The 19169-nt window shown below is 41.3% G+C and overlaps 1 protein-coding gene across 1 annotated transcript in view; it reads right to left on the reverse strand.

Moving 5' to 3' along the window:
* KIF13B (kinesin family member 13B) overlaps nt 1-19169 on the reverse strand; it is a 163615-nt gene that overhangs the window by 97666 nt on the left and 46780 nt on the right. Inside the window, exons 11-19 of the mRNA XM_075063590.1 lie at nt 18857-19067; nt 16880-17042; nt 13673-13819; nt 12719-12868; nt 12000-12128; nt 7248-7418; nt 4237-4394; nt 2357-2489; nt 931-1077 (exon numbers count right to left, since the gene is read on the reverse strand). Of these exons, the coding sequence (XP_074919691.1) occupies nt 931-1077; nt 2357-2489; nt 4237-4394; nt 7248-7418; nt 12000-12128; nt 12719-12868; nt 13673-13819; nt 16880-17042; nt 18857-19067 (1409 nt within the window). The remainder of the gene's footprint in view (nt 1-930; nt 1078-2356; nt 2490-4236; nt 4395-7247; nt 7419-11999; nt 12129-12718; nt 12869-13672; nt 13820-16879; nt 17043-18856; nt 19068-19169) is intronic.

Genomic DNA, 19169 nt, shown 5'->3' on the forward strand with positions numbered 1-19169 from the left:
CACACTGCTGATTCATCCTTGACTCAGTTTGTCAGAGGGTGGAGATGGATAGCAGGAGAGAAATCACTTGATCATTACCTGTTAGGTTCACTCCTTCTGGAGCACCTGGCATTGGCGACTGTCAGTATACAGGATACTGGGCTAGACGGACCTTTGGTCTGACCCAGTACGGCTGTTCTTATGTTCTTATATTCAGCTTCTTGTCCACTGCAACCCTAAGTCCTTTTCTGCGGAACTGCTGCCTAGCCACTCGGTCTCTAGTCTGTAGCAGTGCATGAGTGTCTTCTGTCCTAAGCGCAAGACTCTGCACTTGTCCTTGTTGAACCTCATCAGATTTCTTTTGGCCTAATCCTCTAATTTGTCTAAGTTCTTCTGTATCCTAACCCTACCCTCCAGCAAATTTACCACTCCTCCCAGTTTAGTGTCATCTGCAAACTTACTGAGGGTACACTCCACACCATCCTTCAGATCATTACTGAAGATACTGAACAAAACCAGCCCCAGGACTGACCCTTGGGGCACGCTGCTTGATACCAGCTGCCAACTAGACATGGAGCCATTGCTCACTACCCATTGAGCCTGATGATCTAGTCAGTTTTCAATCCATCTTATAGTTCATTCATCCAGACCATATTTCTTTAAGTTGCTGGCAAGAATATTGAGGAAAGATTTTGGGTAGCATTTCCTAAAGAAAGTCAGAATCTAGATTTACCCATCCATAGCTAAATATATTAACTGAAAGAGTATTGTCAAAACAGTGTTTAGAAGTCACTGTTTCACATAGAGTAGGGTAATTTACAGCCAGTGGAGTTGCTCCAGAAGCAAATTTGTCCCGAAAGAGCTTTCCACGGCTTTCCAGGTGCATCTGCAAGACTCTGAATTAACATTTTTCCTTCCTGCTAATGGTATTTTAATGAGACAGGATCTTACCTGATGAGTCTCATGAACTTTTTGTGACTTGACATGTCTTATTTGAACACAGCCAACTCCAACAGATAGTAGGGCTTCTTCCATTAGAGGCAAGGTCCCGGATTCCTGCACCGACTTCACTTCGGCCTGGATTCGCCGTGACTGCCCCTTCACAAGGGAACAATTTGAAGAACTAAAAGTCTTGAATGGTGAAAATTTAGTGACAGAGAGACCTCTACTGGTGGTGGCTTTATGTACAGTCAGTTTGAATCTGGTGATTGTTCACTACATGGAAATTGCAAGCTTTCATGTGAGATATGACATTGGTTACGTAGAATTACCATTCTGCTGCAAGGTCTAAATCCACAAGAAAGTGTGGGACATTCAGTGAGCCCAACAATCTGTTTTTGATGAAAGCTTTTCAAAGATTAAAAAAAAATACTCAAAAACACTGAAAATAGGATTTCCCCCCATCTGTTTTGAATTTGTACACTTGAGGGGAGAGAATGTAACTTAGCAAATGTTACTGAACCTGAAATTAACTTTTTGTGGGACTGGATTTCCTGACTGTAAACCCTCACCACTGATGTTGTCAGCACAGCTCTAGGAACAACGCAGAATAGGAAATCATAGTAGTTTGGGAGTTCAGGAGGTACCGTGTGTATTTAACAGATACTAATTTTATAGAGTTCTCTGACTGGTGAACTATATTTTAAAATATTAAATATGCAGGAACCAGAGAACAGGAGTGTAGCTGGCTAAGAGGATTAGCAGTAAGATAATGGGAACTTTAGCATCAGGTTTTTGATCAAGTTCTGCCTGGGTTGATAGTAACTAAAAGTTGTTTTCTGATGGCTGTTCAACATCCTGTGTGAGAGGAGTCTGATTTGAGAATTTGGTCCAGTCCAGTTTCCAGGTATCCATATCTTTAAAAAATAACTTGTCAACTGGTTTCTCAGGTGACAGTCTCAGCACAGTGGCCAAAACACTAAAGTAGACAACTGAGAATGACCTATCCTCCAGCATCAGAGGCGGCTTCAGGCCCCAGCACGCCGCCATGCTTGGGGCGGCGAAATGTCTAGAGCCGCCCCTGTCCAGCATCCATGGTCCCCTCCAGGTAAGGGCTGAAACACACTGGCAGAGCAGTATGGAGAAAGCTTCCGCTGCTGTTACCCACACTATGCCTGTTTGATGGGTAATAGGGGACCTCAGTCTGCTAAGGGTCTCTAAACACCTACACAAAATATAGAAGGTATCCAGTGCATTTCCCTCGAGACTGTAACTGCTTTAAAGCTGTTCAAAGACTGGGCCTAAGTTTGATGGTTCCTTTGTCACAAGCCCACTATTAAAACTCTAAGAACCAGTACAACACACAAGATTCCCTGCTTCCTTCAGAATGTTAAAGCCAGTCTCTTTTCACAGGTGACTCCTGCAGTTGCCATCTTACCTGTCTGAGCTGAAAGATGCCACCAGTGTTTATGTCCTTGGCAGGAATCACCTCAACTGGACTGTACTCCCCGTTCTCATTAAGTTCCAGAATCTGAACCCAGAGCTCCACTTTTCGGGTTACCTCACTCCACCTGGAAAACATGCCAAATACCATTTCACAATTTACCTTTTTTCCCTTTCTCTCTAGCTCTTTTTTTTTTTTTAAATTAAATTGCTGAGCCAAGCTACATGACTGCTCAGTATTTGCAAAGATCAAGGCAGGGGAAGAAGAGATACTTTTCAAGTGTCATTTATGCCTGGAAAAGATTTTTAGTTACCCATTGCTACTTCTGAGCTAACAACTAGCGATGACACTTTGGCCTAAAACTTTTATAGACACAAGACCTCTTCATACTGGTTTGATATCAAACGAGTGCCAATTAAACATCAAGGTCAAATTCTGTTCTCTGTTATACCCATCCAATCCCACTGACTTCAGTGCAGTTGAACCAGCATTACCGAATTAAGGTTATTCTGGTTTCATGTGGCCCCTATCCTGACTTTCTCCATCACTATCATCCTCTCTTCCTTCAAGTTTACTCCTAAAATGCACTTCTTCCACAAAGCCTATAAAATTAGTCCTCCCTTCTTTGAAAACCCTAAACTGAAAAGAACAAACTTATTCTGCAAGACCCATGTGTGACACTAGCTGACCAGGTGCCAGCTCTTGCCACAGCTCTAGACCTCAGCCCAGCACTGACAAATTCATTGCTGGAAACCATTTTGTTTCTCCTGTGTGTTAGTAAAGATGGGCACTGGATTTATAACAATGTGTTTAGACCAATGGTTCTCAACTCGTGGCTCACTTGAGACCCAATCAGCACACAGTTGCGGCTCAGGTGACATCCTGAGGGCCACACAGATAGTATATATAGTGTGGATGCAGCCCATATAATACACAGAGAGCAGCATATGTGGCCCACAGTGGTAATAAAATCTAAACCAGTGGTTCTCAACTTAATGCAATGAAATGCTTGGAAATTGCAGCATACTTTAATCTCACTTATAATTTCTTTATCACATGCTATAAGGTAATATTTAAGTTTTTGCTTTGTAACTAAAAAACGTTTGCTCTGAATCTGTGAACCTAGACAGGAAGGATGGTCTCCTGTCCATCAAGAACATCTATCAAAACTAAATGGGCCAGTTTACGAAGACTGTTAATTGACCCATTAAAAATCAAAAACAGGGCAACATGCAAAAGGGCTCGTCCCATCAGCTTGAATTTTGGAAGTAGGAAATTTTGTAACGTCCTCGTCGATTCTCCCTTCTCCTTATTTTTCCCAGTGTTTATAACTGTCCCATGTCATGTCTTAACTTACAGTCCTATTCTGTTGCCACTAAAGTCAATGGCAAAACCACAATTGTCTCTGGTGAAAGCGGGAGCAGGTCCTTAGATTGTAAACGCTTCATGGCATGGACTGATCTCCAATACATCGGCCCGGAACCAAAGAAATTCTCCTGTCTATTGATTTCAAAGTTACAGTTAAATCAGCTTCACTATTGTTTGTTTCTTTGCAAAGTACCATACACACATTTATGGTGTTGCCTAAATAATATGGCATCATCCAGTCTTATTCTTCAGGTTTTCCTTCTTTTAATCAAAACTATAAACAATATGAATGAGCATTTATCAATAATTTTTACCTACATTACCAACCTGTGTGGTGGTTTGGCAATGAGCACAGAGGATTACAAAGACTCAAACATCAGATTCATTTTTACTTAACCCAGGATTTGACAGCTGGTCTCTAACCCACTGTAGAATCCAGAAAAATATATTGTGCCTGGGAGGCTGGATTTTAAACTGTGTGGGAGGAGTTTGCTGCCTGCAGTTACCTGTCACGAAGGCTTCGAGTTTTGGCTTGAATTATTCCCAAATCCCACACAGCTGAGTTTTTGCGAGGATCACTTTGCTCGTGCCCATACACTTCAATTGCCAAAGCCCCTTCGTAAAGATGCTCCATGAAGTCTTCAGAAATATTTACAGAAAACTCCTATGTGGAAATGACAAAACTAGTGAAACATTAAAAAGAATAAGGTGTTAACTATTGAGATAACTGGACCTACACATTTACCCTAATTGTGAGCTCAATTGTGAGAAGTCAGTGAAAGTTCACAAAACATCACAATAACCTTCAACAATAAATGCTGATGGGAAAAGGTGCACAAGGGCAACAGAAACATGGCATTAGTCCAAACAAAAAGGCCTGCTGATATAAATCAAGGACCGTGCTAAGGTCCTGACTTGTAAGCAAGAAAAGTGTGCAACCAGAAGTCAACAGATCAATTGGTGAACAATGAGAATGAGGGAATAGGCTGTTCCGCCTACCAGTCCCTTTAGGGTCCTCAGAAAGAGGCTAGAAGGAAAAGCTAGCTATTGTAATGCTGGCTAGCTGGAAGAGAAGAGAAGGGGAAGGAGCAAGCTTCATCATCATAACTGCTGCCCACTCTCTTTCCTGGGACTCTAGGGTTCAGAGTGACACCACTTTGCCTTCATCATCCTAATCCTGAAAGATGCCTTGACCAGTCTGGGCCCGAGAGAGAGCCCCAGATGACACTGCCATACCCATCAGGTCCAGCTACACCCCAACCACCACATGGTATATGAGATTTTGTCTCCTCCCTCTCCCCCCACAATGCATTCTTTTTCTTCTCTACCTTATTACTTCTATTTCCTCTCTTTCTTTTTTCTTCTGTGTAATAAGAGTCTGTCTGAGCCAGCCAAGACTGCATACTTAGCCGTAAGCCTGTTACCGGAAGGGCAGCTAAATGCAATGCCCTAAATAGCCCAGTGCTGATACAAGATTGCCAGGTCTCAGAGTGGCTGATAAGATCGTGTGCTGTGCCTATGTTTTTCAAGCAGAGAGGTTGCAAGTGAGTAAGAAGTTGCATTTTCTATCTTTGCTGTTCTTTTCTTTCTCCTTGTGTGTGTCTGCTGTCTTGTTGCATCTTTTAGGAAACAGGACTGGATTTTAAAAGCAATGACATCTCAACTAACTTCTCTTTTCCCTGAAAAGGACAGTTACCAACTAAGAAACTTATCAAACATGGTCGGGGTTATTTGAGAACTCTCTCCAACTAAAGGGACAGTGAACAAGAGATGTTAAGATGAAAGCCTTATTTAATACTTAACATTTCAAATGCTTTAACCATTTCCCCTTTTTTCCCCCACACTGTACCTTCAATAAAAGATTAAAAGGATTTTTAATTATGTGTTTGTCAAGGTATAAAGTAAGCTGAGGTCTCTGAATACCAATCCCCAAAACTTGTTTAAAACTGTTTACTGTTGGACAGTTACAGGGTCATGTTAACACCTTTAACAATTTGGGCCCATACATTCCTTTTAAATTAATAACCCCACATTCTCACAGTTTTGGAGGTGACTTTTTGCTTTCACTCTGCATGCTACTCTCTTCTCACAAAGGAGTTCATCAATGGAGATATTTATGGCGAAGCACTTAAGTACACGAGGGCTCTTTCCCAGTTTGACTATTTAACTAGTTTGATACATTCTATAAATTGAACTCTAGATCAGACAAGCTACATAGCTCCATTCATCCAAGTCTGTTATTTCATTGACTGCTTTTTTGCATAAATCAAAGGCTTCTGACACTGGCATTTAAGGTTCTCCACTCAGAAGCACCAGGCTGATGTATCCTGATCTTTGTACCTACTTCTACCTGCAAATTACATTCAGTTTCTGCATATGGCAAAAATGAATACTTGGCAGTTCTCTAGTGCTTTCCCTGGTCAAACTATTTGTATTACAGTAGCACCTAGGGAGGCACCTAGAACCTACAGAAGAGGTTGGAGCCTATTGTATTAGATGCTACACGTACATGTAATAAAAACAGTCCCTGACCCCAAGAGCTTAAAATCTAAATTAATAAGACAAAGAAGGTGTGAGAAAGGAAGCATTATTACCCCTATTTTTCAGATGCAGAAGTCAGGCAGAGCAATTATCTGACTTGCCCAGCGGTTTTCAACCTGCAGATTGTATGTGGCCCAATTAGCACACAGCTGCAGCCCAGCTGTGTGCTAAAGGCCGCCAAGGCCTGTGCAGCGGGATCAGGGTTGCCGGCCGTCCCCGCATGGCAAGGATCCAGGGTTGCTGGCTGGCCCTGCAGGGTCTGACAAAGTGGGTATTCACCCACAAAAGCCTAAGGCCAAAAGGGACCATCATAATCATGTAGTCTGACCTCTTGCACATCTCTCATACAATCTCTTCTATTTTCCTTTATTATTAGGTCATTTTATTGTTCTATGTGATGTTTTTGGTAAACAGTGTTTATAAAATCAGCTTGCAAGTGAAAGACTACAAATTCAGTGACTGTATTAAGTTACTATAAATAACTATACCGTATAATCTCAGAGTTACGAACTAACCGATCTGTCACACACCTCATTTGGAACCAGAAGTACGCAATCAAGCAGCAGCAGAAAGAAAAAAAGCAAATACAGTCCAGTACTGTGTTAAATGTAAAGCACTAAAAAAATGAAGGGAAAGTTTAAAAAAATCTGACAAGGTAAAGAAACTTTTTGTGCTTGTTTCACTTAAATTAAGATGGTAAAAAGCAGCATTTTTCTTCTGCATAATAAAGATTCAAAACTGTATTAAAGTCAATGTTCAGCTGTAACCTTTTGAAAGAACAATCCTAATGTTTTGTTCAGAATTACGAACATTTCAGAATTACAAACCACCTCCCTTTCTGAGGTATTCATAACTGGGAGCTTCCAGTGTAATAATACAAAGTTTAGTAAAGAAACTGACTAGGCCAGTGGCAGACTATTTTAACTATCTTGCTTTGCCTGTCTGCAACTGCAATCATAAATAAAACAAAAATTACATTGCAGTGATCGAAGACAACCATGCACTGTGGCTCCTTGCTGGTGGGGGATAAAGAGGGGTCCACCTCAGGGGCAACCGTAACTGGCTCCAGTTGATCCCAGAAAGTGTATATGCAGAACACAAAGTTAGAAAGATGCTGAGGCAAACCGGTAGCCTGAAGTATTTTAATCTAGAGGAAGGAAAAAGCAGAGAAAAACACGTTTTAAATCAGTAAACAATTTTAATTGAAACAGTTAAGCATAACACAAAAGAAAGCCAGTTTGTTAAAAGAACATCTTCTTGCTCAACTGGGAGGCTGAAAATTATTAAACAGTTACTTTGACACAAAAGTCTTGACAAAAGAAGACCTGTCTGCCTTGAAATATTTGCAGATAAAATGTTTTGGCTGAACCAGCTGGAAGTCACCACTAGGTGTCATTGAACAACTGACTTTTGGGAGTCAAAAAGAATGCTATGGGTTATCTGAAAACTTCCTTTGTTCTACAAACATCCTGTTAAAGTAATTCGTATCCTATCTGTAGGTATAGGTGCTAGAACTGGGGGTGCTGGACAGGGCCGGCTCCAGGTTTTCTGCTGCCCCAAGCGGGAAAAAAAAAAAAAAGCCGCGGCAGTGCGATCGTGCCGCTCCAGTCTTCCGCAGCAATTCGGCAGCAAGTCCTTTGTTCCGAGAAGGACTGAGGGACCCGCTGCAAGTGCTGCCCCAATAGTGGCTGGAGTTCCGCCCCGTGGTATCGGCCGCCCCAAGCACCTGCTTCTTTAGCTGTGCCTGGAGCTGACCCTGGTGCTGGAGGTGCTGCCGCACCCCGGCTTGAAATGGTTTCCATTATATACATGGTTTACAGTTTGGTTCAATGGCTCTCAGCCCCCCTCCAATACAAATTGTTCCAGCACAACTGCTTGTAGGATGCTAGGAACAGCATAAAATGAAAAGCCATGCCCACCCAAGAACTCATATACTCATAGGACTGGAAGGGACCTCGAGAGGTCATCTAGTCCACTCCCCTGCACTCAAGGCAGGACTAAGTATTATCTAGGCCAGTGGTTCCCAAACTTTAACCACCCACAAACCCCTTTCACTAAAATGTCAAGTCTTGTGAACCCCATCCTAAAAATGAATATTTCCAAGGATTTTCTCCCTTACCTCTGCATAAATTATAAAAGCAGTGATCTTGGAAATATAGAATTTGTTTGTATGACATGCTTAGTATACACTATTTATTATCATTACAGTATTTTTATTACATTATGAAAATGGCAACACTCTTCCAAGATCTCACTTTTGTAGCTTGCATCACTTTTGATTAAGCCTGTTACAAGACAAGGCTCCTATCAGAGGAGCCAGTAGAAAAAAGCAGCATGGGGAAAAGCCCCTGTACACCCTGGGACTTGGGGGGCACTGCCGGAAAAGTGAGGGGGCCCGCGGGGACTGCTGGAAAAAAAGGAGAGGGACCCACGGGGGCAGCACGTGACCCTCGTCGCCCCCCTGTACTGGCGCCTCTGGGTCTTATGTTTCATCAAGGAGTATCAGATGTGAAACAGTATGAAGGTATTTAAGAAGTCAACTCAGAGTTCCTCCTATACAAGTATTCAGGTCTTGAGCAGTCCAGGCAAACAACGAACGTTACAACAAAGCTTAAACTTGTTCTTCATAATAATTTAAAAACAACATTAGCAGCCTATTTAATATTAAAAACAGCAAAAAATATCCACCTCCCTTTCTATTTTGTATTAGGAGTTTTGAAGTTGAAATCCTCTCAGTGTGATAGAGATGCTTGCTTTGATCTGCTTAGCTCTTGGAAGTCCCCAAGGATCCGTGCTGCTGGCCCCGTACTGTCCAGAGTCTCTGTGGACAGCCCTGTCCGCCATTAGGGAATCTTTTCGAGAACCCCCGTAACATTTTGTGAACCCCCATTTGGGAACCACTGAGCTAGACCATCCCTGTCAGGTGTTTGTCTAACCTGCCCTTAAAAATCTCTAATGACTGAGATTCCACAACTTCCCAAGGCACTTTATTCCAGTGCTTAACTACTCTGACAGCTAGGAAGTTTTTCCTAATGTTCAGCCTAAACCGCCCTTGCTGCAATTTAAGACCATTGCTTCTTGACCTGTCATCAGAGGTTAAGGAGAATAATTTTCCCCCTTCCTCCTTGTAACAACCTTTTATGTACATGAAAATTGTTATGATGTCCCCTCTCAGTCTGCTCTTCTCCAGATTAAACAAACCCATTTTTTCCTAATCTTCCCTCATAGGTCATAATTTCTAGACACAATACTCCAGTTGAGGCCTAATCAGTGTGAGGTAGAGCGGAAGAATTACTTGCTAATATACCCTAGAATTAGGTTTGTTTTTTTGCAATAGTGTTACATTGTTGACTCATTTAGCTTGTGATCTACTATGCGCCCCAGATCCCTTTCTGCAGTACTCCCTCCTAGGCAGTTATTTTCCGTTTTGTAGGTGTGCACTGATTGTTCTTTCCTAAGTGGAGTACTTTGCATTTGTACTTATTGAATTTCATCCTATTAACTTCAGACTATTTCTCCAGTTTGTTCAGATCATTTTGAATTATAATCCTATCATCCAAAACACCTGCAATCCCCTCCCATCTTGGTACTGTCCGCAAAATTTATAAGTGCACTCTCTATGCCATTATCTAAATCATTGATGAAGATATTGAACAACACAAAACTGATCCCTGTGGGACTCCACTTGTTAGGCACTTCCAGCCTGACTGTGAACCAGTGATAACTACTCTCTGGGAAGGGTCTTCCAACCAGTTATGTACTCACCTTATAGTAGCCCCATCTAGCTTGTATTTTACAGTTTGTAGTTTGTTTATGAGAAGGCCATGTGAGACAGTATCAAAAGCCTTACTAAAGTCAAGATATACCACATCTACAGCTTCTCCTCTACGCACAAGGCTTATTACCCTGTCAAAGAAAGCTATCAAGTTGGTTTGATTGTTCTTGACAAATCCATGTTGACTATTACTTATCACCTTATTATCCTCCGGGTATTTGCAAATTGATTGCTTAATTATTTGCTCCCTTGTCTTTCCGGGTACTGATATTAAGCTGACAGGTCTGTAATTCCCAGGTTGTCCTTATTCCCCTTTTTATAGAGGGGCACTATATTTACTCTTTCCTACTCCTCTGGAATCTCCCCATCATCCATGACTTTTCAAAGATAATCGCTAATGGCTCAAATACCACCCTCAGTCAACTCCTTAAGTATTCTAAGATGTATTTCATCCCATCCTGGTGATTTGAAGATATCTAATTTTATGTTAGATGTCCAACTGCTACTAACTTTCTTGGTGAAAAGTGAAACAAAAAAGTCATTTAACACTTCTGCCATTTCCACATTTTATGTTATTGTTTTTCCCCCTTCACTACGTAATGGGCCTACTCTGTCCTTGGTCTTCCTCTTGCTTCTAATGTATTTATAGAATGTTTTCTTGTTACCCTTTATGTCTCTAGCTAATTTAGTCTCATTTTGTGCCTTAGACTTTCTAATTTTGTCCCCACAAACTTATGTTATTTGTTTATATTCATTCTTTGTAATTTGACCTAGTTTCTCCTCTTTGTAGGGTTCCTTTTTTAGTTTCAGATCATTGAAGATCTCCTGGTTAAGCCAGGGTGGTCTCTTGCCATACTTCTTTTTTTTTCCTACGCAGTGGGAGAGTTTGCTGTTGTGCCCTTAGTAATATCTCTCTGAAAAACTGCCACCTCTCTTGAAGTGTTTTGCATGTTTTACCAAGGCCCAGTGGAACCTTAATTTCAAATTCATAATCTGTTCTAAATGTACAATCCATTATTTTAAACAGGTTGTAACATTTTGCAAAGTAAGTTTCCCTTTTTACTAGTAGAACTAAGTTCAACTGAATTAGGATTTTCTAGATAACTGTAGCTTCCTAATTTCTGGATCATCTAATTTGCGGGTATCATGACATGCTAGTGGCCACCAGCGCCTTCCATTTGCACACAGATACCATTTAGAGCTGCTGCATGCTTAGCTCCTTCTTCTGGCATCCACCATGCTTTCCTTCCCGTCTCACCTTGACCATGCACAAGAGAACAGGCCCCCCTGCCCTTCCCACCTTTCATATATTCATATATATACACGTGAGACACAAGGGTTATTTGACTCAAAATCTTTTTTTTTAGTTGAATATAAGAATAAGACTACACATTTGGTTTTATTAGGGCCCTAAATAAGGCTGATAAAAATTTTTGAGGGTTAATCTTAGTTTTTTTGTTTTGATTTTTAATAAATGGCACAGGGACCAGAAAAATGCCATTATCGGACCAAAGGATCACAAGATCAGTCTTCTTGCATTATTTCCACCATTCAGAAAATGAAATTCTTTGAGAGGAGACAAGACAGAGATATTTCAAGGCCAATGACGAACCCCAGGGCATTAAGCAAGCTCATGAAAAATACAACCAGAGTACTAGACTGCACACATCACTGAGCATTTATAGCTATTTGTTTTCTTTAAATCTTCAAACACCAAGATTCTTTCAAATAAGCTGCATAAACTGAACAATTCACAAGGTAGGATAATGATAGTATAACTGAACACAGGTGGTAAACAAAAGGATATACAGTGTAATTTATCACCAACATGGAAGCTAATGCACCACAAACATTTAATCATGTTTTTTACACTTGGGTAGTAACAGAAAGGAAGAAGTTGGCTCAATATTGAGAATGTGACAGTAGCTTTTATTGAATGCATCTAGAACTCACCATGCAAACTAATTTGTTCTCCTGTATATCGTTTTCTCTTGAACAGTCTGTGCTATCATCACCTCCTACGATTCTCTCCCCAATCGCTCCACTCACTCGCACCACTTCAACATGAAGACGGCCTGACACCTAATTAAAAAGGGTGGGTGGGAAAGATTATGAGATACCACCAGACAATGGTTTCTAACCTTTTCAGGTATCTATGCTAGTGCACAGGTATGTTATAAACATACCTAATCTGTCATCATGGGACCTCTTCCTCCCTCCTCTGCTTCCCTTCTATTGTTTTGTCCCATTCACTTATCTTGTTTTAGACCGTAAGCTCTTTGGGTAAAGGACAGTCTTCTTATGAGCTTGTACACAACCTACCACAGTGGAGCCTCAATCCCAATTGGGACCTCTGAGCATTGCCATTAGCAAGGCATTACTTTGGCTGTACCCAATTGCCTCCCATTCATTTATGACTGCTCTGCCTGGAACTGGAGCTTACACAACTTCATATCCATCATTATTATTAGACTGGGGTTTATAGCTGCCCAAGTAACACACAGGTGCATCACTAAGATACCAGAGGGAGAAGGTAAAGGACGAGCCACTCAATCCTGAAATATCATTAGTAGCATGTGCCAGTGGCTGGGGAACACCTTTCATACAATACCGAAAAGCCCCAATGACTTCCATTAAACAGCTAAAAAGTATGATGTATAGGAATGACAAACCTCTCCCTTCTGATTGATGATTGGGACAGCATATTGCAGCTTCACATCGTAAAACAGGGACTCAAGAAAAACATTGGCCACTCCGATGAGACTATGGTTTTCTTGTTCATCATAGAATGGATCAGCTCGCTTGAAGTAAGACCTAGATAACTCGAATCAAATTCAAAATAATGTGAAAACTAAGTTTATAATAGAATGTCATTTTCACAGCACCGATGAACTGGTGAGGTTTCACAGGTTTTTGTTGTCTTCTTGTAGAGTGTCTGACACAGGCAAGAAATGAAAATTGATCAGAGTGGTCCGAACCACCATGGTAACTGTCAGGGCAAGTTTACAGTACAAATCTGTAGCTCTGCTGCTGTACTACTTCTAGTGACAACACTCTAAGGGAGAGAGCTCTCCCATAGATTTAATAATCCCACCTCCACGAAAAGCAGTAGCTATGTGCCCAGCAACATAGTGCTTCTACACTGGTGCATAGGGTTGGTTTAACTATCTCGTTCAGGGGTGTGGATTAGTCACACCTTTGAGCAATGTAGTAACATCAAAGTAATTTTGTAGTGTAAATCAGGGCTTACAGAAAGATAAATTTGGGGCCTATCTTCAGCCAGGTTATATTAACCATTTTAAATTCACACCATTCAAAAGCTGACCAGGAGCACAACCCTTGTTCTCTCGACTTAGTTTCTCTCCTCGTAATCCTATTCCTTCTAGGATCCACTGTTAAACCACAAGTGGAAAGAAAAATGAAAGTGATAAGATACAGCAGGTTAATGAAATATTAAAGAACAGAGTCTCTGTTCAATACTAGAAATAAACAAGGTTTCAAAATAACTGGCATCTTTTTGCCAACTTTTCCCTCACCCAATATTTTCCCATCTTATTTTTTTAAAACATAACAGGCATTTAATTTTATCACCACATTACTGGTCTCTCTCCCCCATTCTTACTTACTGGGTCATCCTCCTCGCAATCCTGCCACTCTTGATAAAGATCCCTCATATCTATCAGCCGGTTTTCCAATTTCTCCAGTGACCAGATCTGTTTGCCTTTCCCTTTCCTTCTCACCTGAATAGCAGGCTCACTGAGAACTGCACCTCGCTGCAGAAACAAAACCATTAGAGAAGGCGGCCTGAGTAAGGAATCCATGTCATGACAACTGGCACACTGTTAAACAGAAAGTAACTTTTTGATTAAAAAAACCCTTTCGTTTAAGCAGACAAATTTGGAACAGTAGAATCCAAGTCCAACTGTCAACATAGCATGGCCATGTCCTATTAAACGGTCACATTTTATCCCGGTAACAATGGCAGAGATTTCATAGATCCCTTCTTTTACAAAAAAGTGTTTCAAGGTGAATATTTAAGCATTTCATAAACAGCATCAAATGAAAGAGGCTGTAAATTCAAAGTAAGATTATTTCCACCTACAGTGTCCAAACGCATGCAGTAGCTTAATCATTTCCTTCCTTTTATTTATTTCCTTATAACTTTTTATTAAGGCAAAATTACAATAAAATGTTTAACATAGAATCATAAAAATGTAGGGCTGAAAGGTCCCTTGAGAAGTCATTAAGTCCTGCCATCTGTCCTGAGGCAGGACCAAGCAAACCTACACCATCCCTAACAGGTGTTTTAACCCAGAGGTTCTCAAAATGAGGAGAGGACCTGGGTGCGTGAGAGAGAGTGAGTGTGTAATGAGAGAGAAGCTTTGGGGGTGGAGGGGAAACGAACAAAAAAATGTACTGTGCACATTTTACCCACAGCAATGAATTGCTAGCAAAGGTGATTCCTCCAGACATATCAGGTCCTCAGATGGTGCTGTACATTTGACTCTAGATGGCCCTGTGCATTTTGATGGATCTGTTAAACTTTCACAGCATTATATAAAGTCGTTGCCATCTGTACGTTAATCCGTTTGCTATAACATGGTGTGCACATTTAACTGTAAGCACTGACTACAATCACAGTTTTGCTTTTGCTCTTATTACAATGGATCGATGGCTCTGTTTGAATCAATGCCCGCCTTACTGTTTTTAATAGGTAGCCAGAGTTGCATGTTGATTTTTTTTTTAATGTATATGTACTTGTGTGGTGGGAGGGGGAGAGTAAACTACTACAGACACGAAGAAGCGGGGTGTGATCAAATACGTTTCAGAACCACTGTTCTAACCTGTTCTTAAAAACTTCCAATGACGGGGATTCCACAACCTCACTTGGAAGCCTATTCCAGAACTTAACTATCCTTATGGTTTGTAAGTTTTTTGTAATATCTAACCTATATCTCCCTTGTTGCAGATCAAGCCAATTACTTCTTGTCCTACCTTCAGAGGACATGGAAAACTGATCATAGTTCTCTTTATAGCTGCCCTTAACATATCTGAAGACTCATCAGGTCCACCTCCTTCCACAATCTTCTTTTCTCAAGACTAAACACGACTAGTTTTTGTTTTTTTTTTAACCTTTCCTCATAGGTTTTCTAAACCTTTTATCATTTTGTTGCTCTCCTTTGGACTCTCTCTCCAATTTGTCCATATCTTTGCTAAAGTGTGGCACTCGAACTGGACACAGCACTCCAGCTGAGCCTTACCAGTGTCGAGCAGAGCAGGACAATTGCCTGCTGGATCTTACATACAACACTCCTGCTAATACAACTCAGAATAATATTAGCGTTTTTAGCAACTGCACCACACTGTTGACTCGTATTCAATTTGTGACCCACTACAATCCCCCAATCCTTACCACACAGCCAGTTATTCCCCATTTTGTAGATGTGCATTTGATTCTTCCTTCTTAAGTGAAAACTTTGCACTTGTCTTTATTGATTTTCATCTTGTTTCAGATCAATTCTTCAATTTGTGACCGTCATGTTCAATTCTAATCTCGTCCTCCAAAAGTGTTTGTAAACCCTCCCAGCTTCCGAAGTTTATAAGCATACTTTTTACATTATCCAAGCTATTGATGAAAATATTGACTAGTACTGGACATAGGAATGGCTCCTGTAAGACCTCACTAGATAAACTCTCCCAGTTTGACAACACACCATTGATAAATAGTCTGAGCACAGTCTTTCAGACAGCTGTAGTCCCTTCATCTGGAATACATTTCCTGAGTTTGCTTATGAGACGTTAATGTGGGACTGTGTCAAAAGCCTTACTCAAATCAAGATATATTAAATCTGTTGCTTCCCCGCTATCCACTGGGCAAATAACAATGTCAAAGAAGGAAATTAGATTGGTTTGGCATGATTTGTTCTTGACAAATCCATGTTAGCTATTCCTTATAACACTATTATCCTTTAGGTGCTTACAAACTGTTTAATGATTTGTTAAGGTCCAGGTATCAAAGTTAGGTTGATAATTTCCCAGGGTCCTCTTTGTTCCACTTTTCATAGATAGATATTACATTTGCCCTTCTCTAGTCCTTTGGGACCTCACTGCTCCATCCATTCTTGAAGATCACTAACAGTTCTGAGATTGCTTCAGCTAGTTCCTTAAGTACCCTAGAATAAATTTCACCAGGCATTGCCAACTTGACTACATCTAGCTTATCTAAATATTCTTTAACCTGTTCTTTCCCTATTTCGGTTTATGTTCCTTCCCCCTTTGTTGTTAATATTACTTGGGTTGAGTATCTGGCCGCCATTAACCGTTTTAGTGAAAACTGAAGCAAAATGCGCATTAAACACCTCAACCTTCCTGATCATAGAATCATAGAATATCAGGGTTGGAAGGGAGGTCATCTAGTCCAACCTCCTGCTCAATGCAGGACCAATCAGTTATTAGCACTGTCAGTTATTAGCTCTCCTTTTCCATTAAGTAGGGAAGTTGGGTCAAATGACCACGGTTAGCAGGCAAACTTAAGAGCATGTTTAATTGTTTTTAAGAATTGATCCTTGGTGTTTTTAAACTCTGGCAACATTGCTGTAGAAACTGATGTTAAACTTGCACCACATCATATTTCCATAAACTGGCATATTTCCATACTTTCATGTTATCAGATACAATAAACATGCCATATGCTCTTCCAAAATCACCATTCACAAGTGTGAACATGTTGGCAAATTATCTGGATCATTAGAGCCACTGGATCACAGTGTGAAGTACTCCATGAGGCAACCCTTTATTGAACAATGGTTAAGCTCAGTGAGCTGCTGCCTCACCTTTCTATTAGCATTAAGGCTTGAAGCTGGGATCTGCAGAGTGACCTTATACTCCGTGCTCTTGTCCAATTCCTCTGAGATGAAACTGGCTTCTCTCACATACAAATTAGCTTTAACAATTTGCTCTCGTAGCTTTCTCAGGCTGTGGTTCAACATTTCTTCTCTTTTAAAGGGGGGGGGGGGGAGAGAACAACCAATAAATTATTTTAGTGAGGAAACTTTTAACTAGATTTGCAGCAGAACACAAAGGACCATGGGGCTGATCACTACCATGTAAGTAGTGTATTCATAGGAATCAATATCCAAAGAAGCTGATTTTAAAATAGAAAGATTACTTAAACACTAACTTGGTCTTTTTGAAAAAAGATATTTGAAATTTATATGAATTTAGTGAATACAAAAGTTGCCAGGCTGCAAAGCCTAGGGATCCAAAGGCCTCTTTCTGTATCCATAGAACAGGCAGCATCTGTGTGAGCTATTCCCCACCTTTCCCACCCAGAAGTGGAAGAACTGCGTTAAGATGAATGGATAATTCAGTCTCCATGAGATAGTCAACATTTGTTCTCTGAGAAGAGTGCAACAATTAGTGCCTACTGTGATACAGAAAACTCTTCACACGGATATCTGCTGACACCAAAGTCCTTCTACACAAGCCACCAAAATATTATGAAATGGTCACAACTGATCTAGTCTGGATTTGAACCTGTGACCTAGAGATGAAATGCTCCATCCTTCATTACAATACTTATTTTTGCAAAAAATGTTTCTTTGGCAGTTTAAGTTAAAAGTGAATTATTGGTTTTTTTGGGTTGTGCCTGTGTGCGTGTTTTAATTACTACTATATTCAGTGTCTTCCGCCTTACCCTCTGCTTTAAGCAAAGCACCACTTTCACCATAAGGCTGCTGTTACTGTCAGTGATTCTGTTATGACAGCAGGCAGAAGTCCTGAGCACCTTCACTCTAATTTTCTAGGAAGGGGCAGGAGGATCCCTCTCATGGACCTAAAATGAATTACTAGAGCCAGCGACCAACTCTTGCAGGGACTGTGGGACAATCCTCGCTTCATCTAGTGCTATTCCACTCTCTACCCTAGGACTGCTCAGGTCAGATATTTGAACATGAGTGGAAGAAATGCAGTGGCTGTAAGAGTAGGTTTGCAGCCTCTGAAAGGAGTTGCTTCCAGGGAGGACGATCTTGGGATAACTGTTGCTATAGCAGGGATGGTCAAACCATGACTCGCAAGCCGCATAGGGCTCTTTTATAGTTAAAGTGAAGCTCATAGAGTTCCCCATGCTCCCCCCAATTTCCACCTACCAGACTGTGGAGGAGGAGCTCAGGGATTCTGCGAGAGCTCGGGACTTCAACCCCACAGGAAATGCCTGTCAGGGCTTGGGGCTTCAGCTGCAAAGCCCCAAGCCCAGGCAGGCACCTCCGGCGGAGCAGAAGCCCCGATATTCCCCTCCCCCAAGGGACAGAAGCCTCTAGCCCCACCACCCCACTGCAGGGTTGAAGCCCTGAGCCCCAGCCGTCATGACCCAGAACTCAAATTTCTGAAGATTATCCTATGCGGCTTGGAAGGTCAATAATATTGGCCAACCCTGTGCTATAGTTTATAGAGGAGTCCATAAACTTCCCCCATCTCCTATTCTTCACTTAAAATTAAAATGGATGAACCATTTGAGAATACACTGTAGGTAGCATTCCCACATAACTAGATAAGGTGACAAAATAGTTCTTTTCCACCTTTATTTTCGAGGTGGAACAACCTGCGTGATCTGATAATCCTTACACTGACATTTTGTCTTGGCTGATAGTCTCCCCACAACATTGCTGCTTCTTTGCAGGGCTCTTCTGGGGAGCCAAGGACATGCGTTGTAGTCAAATGTATCTTAAATCTATAAGAGACTTCACTGGCATTAGAGGACCTCAAGCCTGACCGCCACTGCTTGAGAAATGCTGTAGGTTTTCATCACCCACCTCTCTTCTGCCCACTGGCGAATGCGCTGCTGAGCACTGGGCGAGTGAGAGGAGAACTTGTCCATGCTGCGGAAGTGTTGTTTCTCTGGAGACAGCCGCCTTCGCAGCTGCTCTAGTTCGTGCTCATACATTAATCTCTGCCGCTCCAGTGCGGATTGCTTCTCCTCTTCGTACTGCTGTTCCACGCTCTGCAAGATTGACTGCATCGGGTCTAAACAGGTGTTGAAAATAAAGAAGCTAGTAGTGAAGTGTTTGGACTCTCACTGTGTGCAGAGCTATTAGAGGGAAGCAGTGATCCAGTGAACAGGGCACA

This window comes from Chelonoidis abingdonii, chromosome 3 (assembly GCF_003597395.2).
Source record: "Chelonoidis abingdonii isolate Lonesome George chromosome 3, CheloAbing_2.0, whole genome shotgun sequence".
NCBI lineage: Eukaryota > Metazoa > Chordata > Testudines > Testudinidae > Chelonoidis > Chelonoidis abingdonii.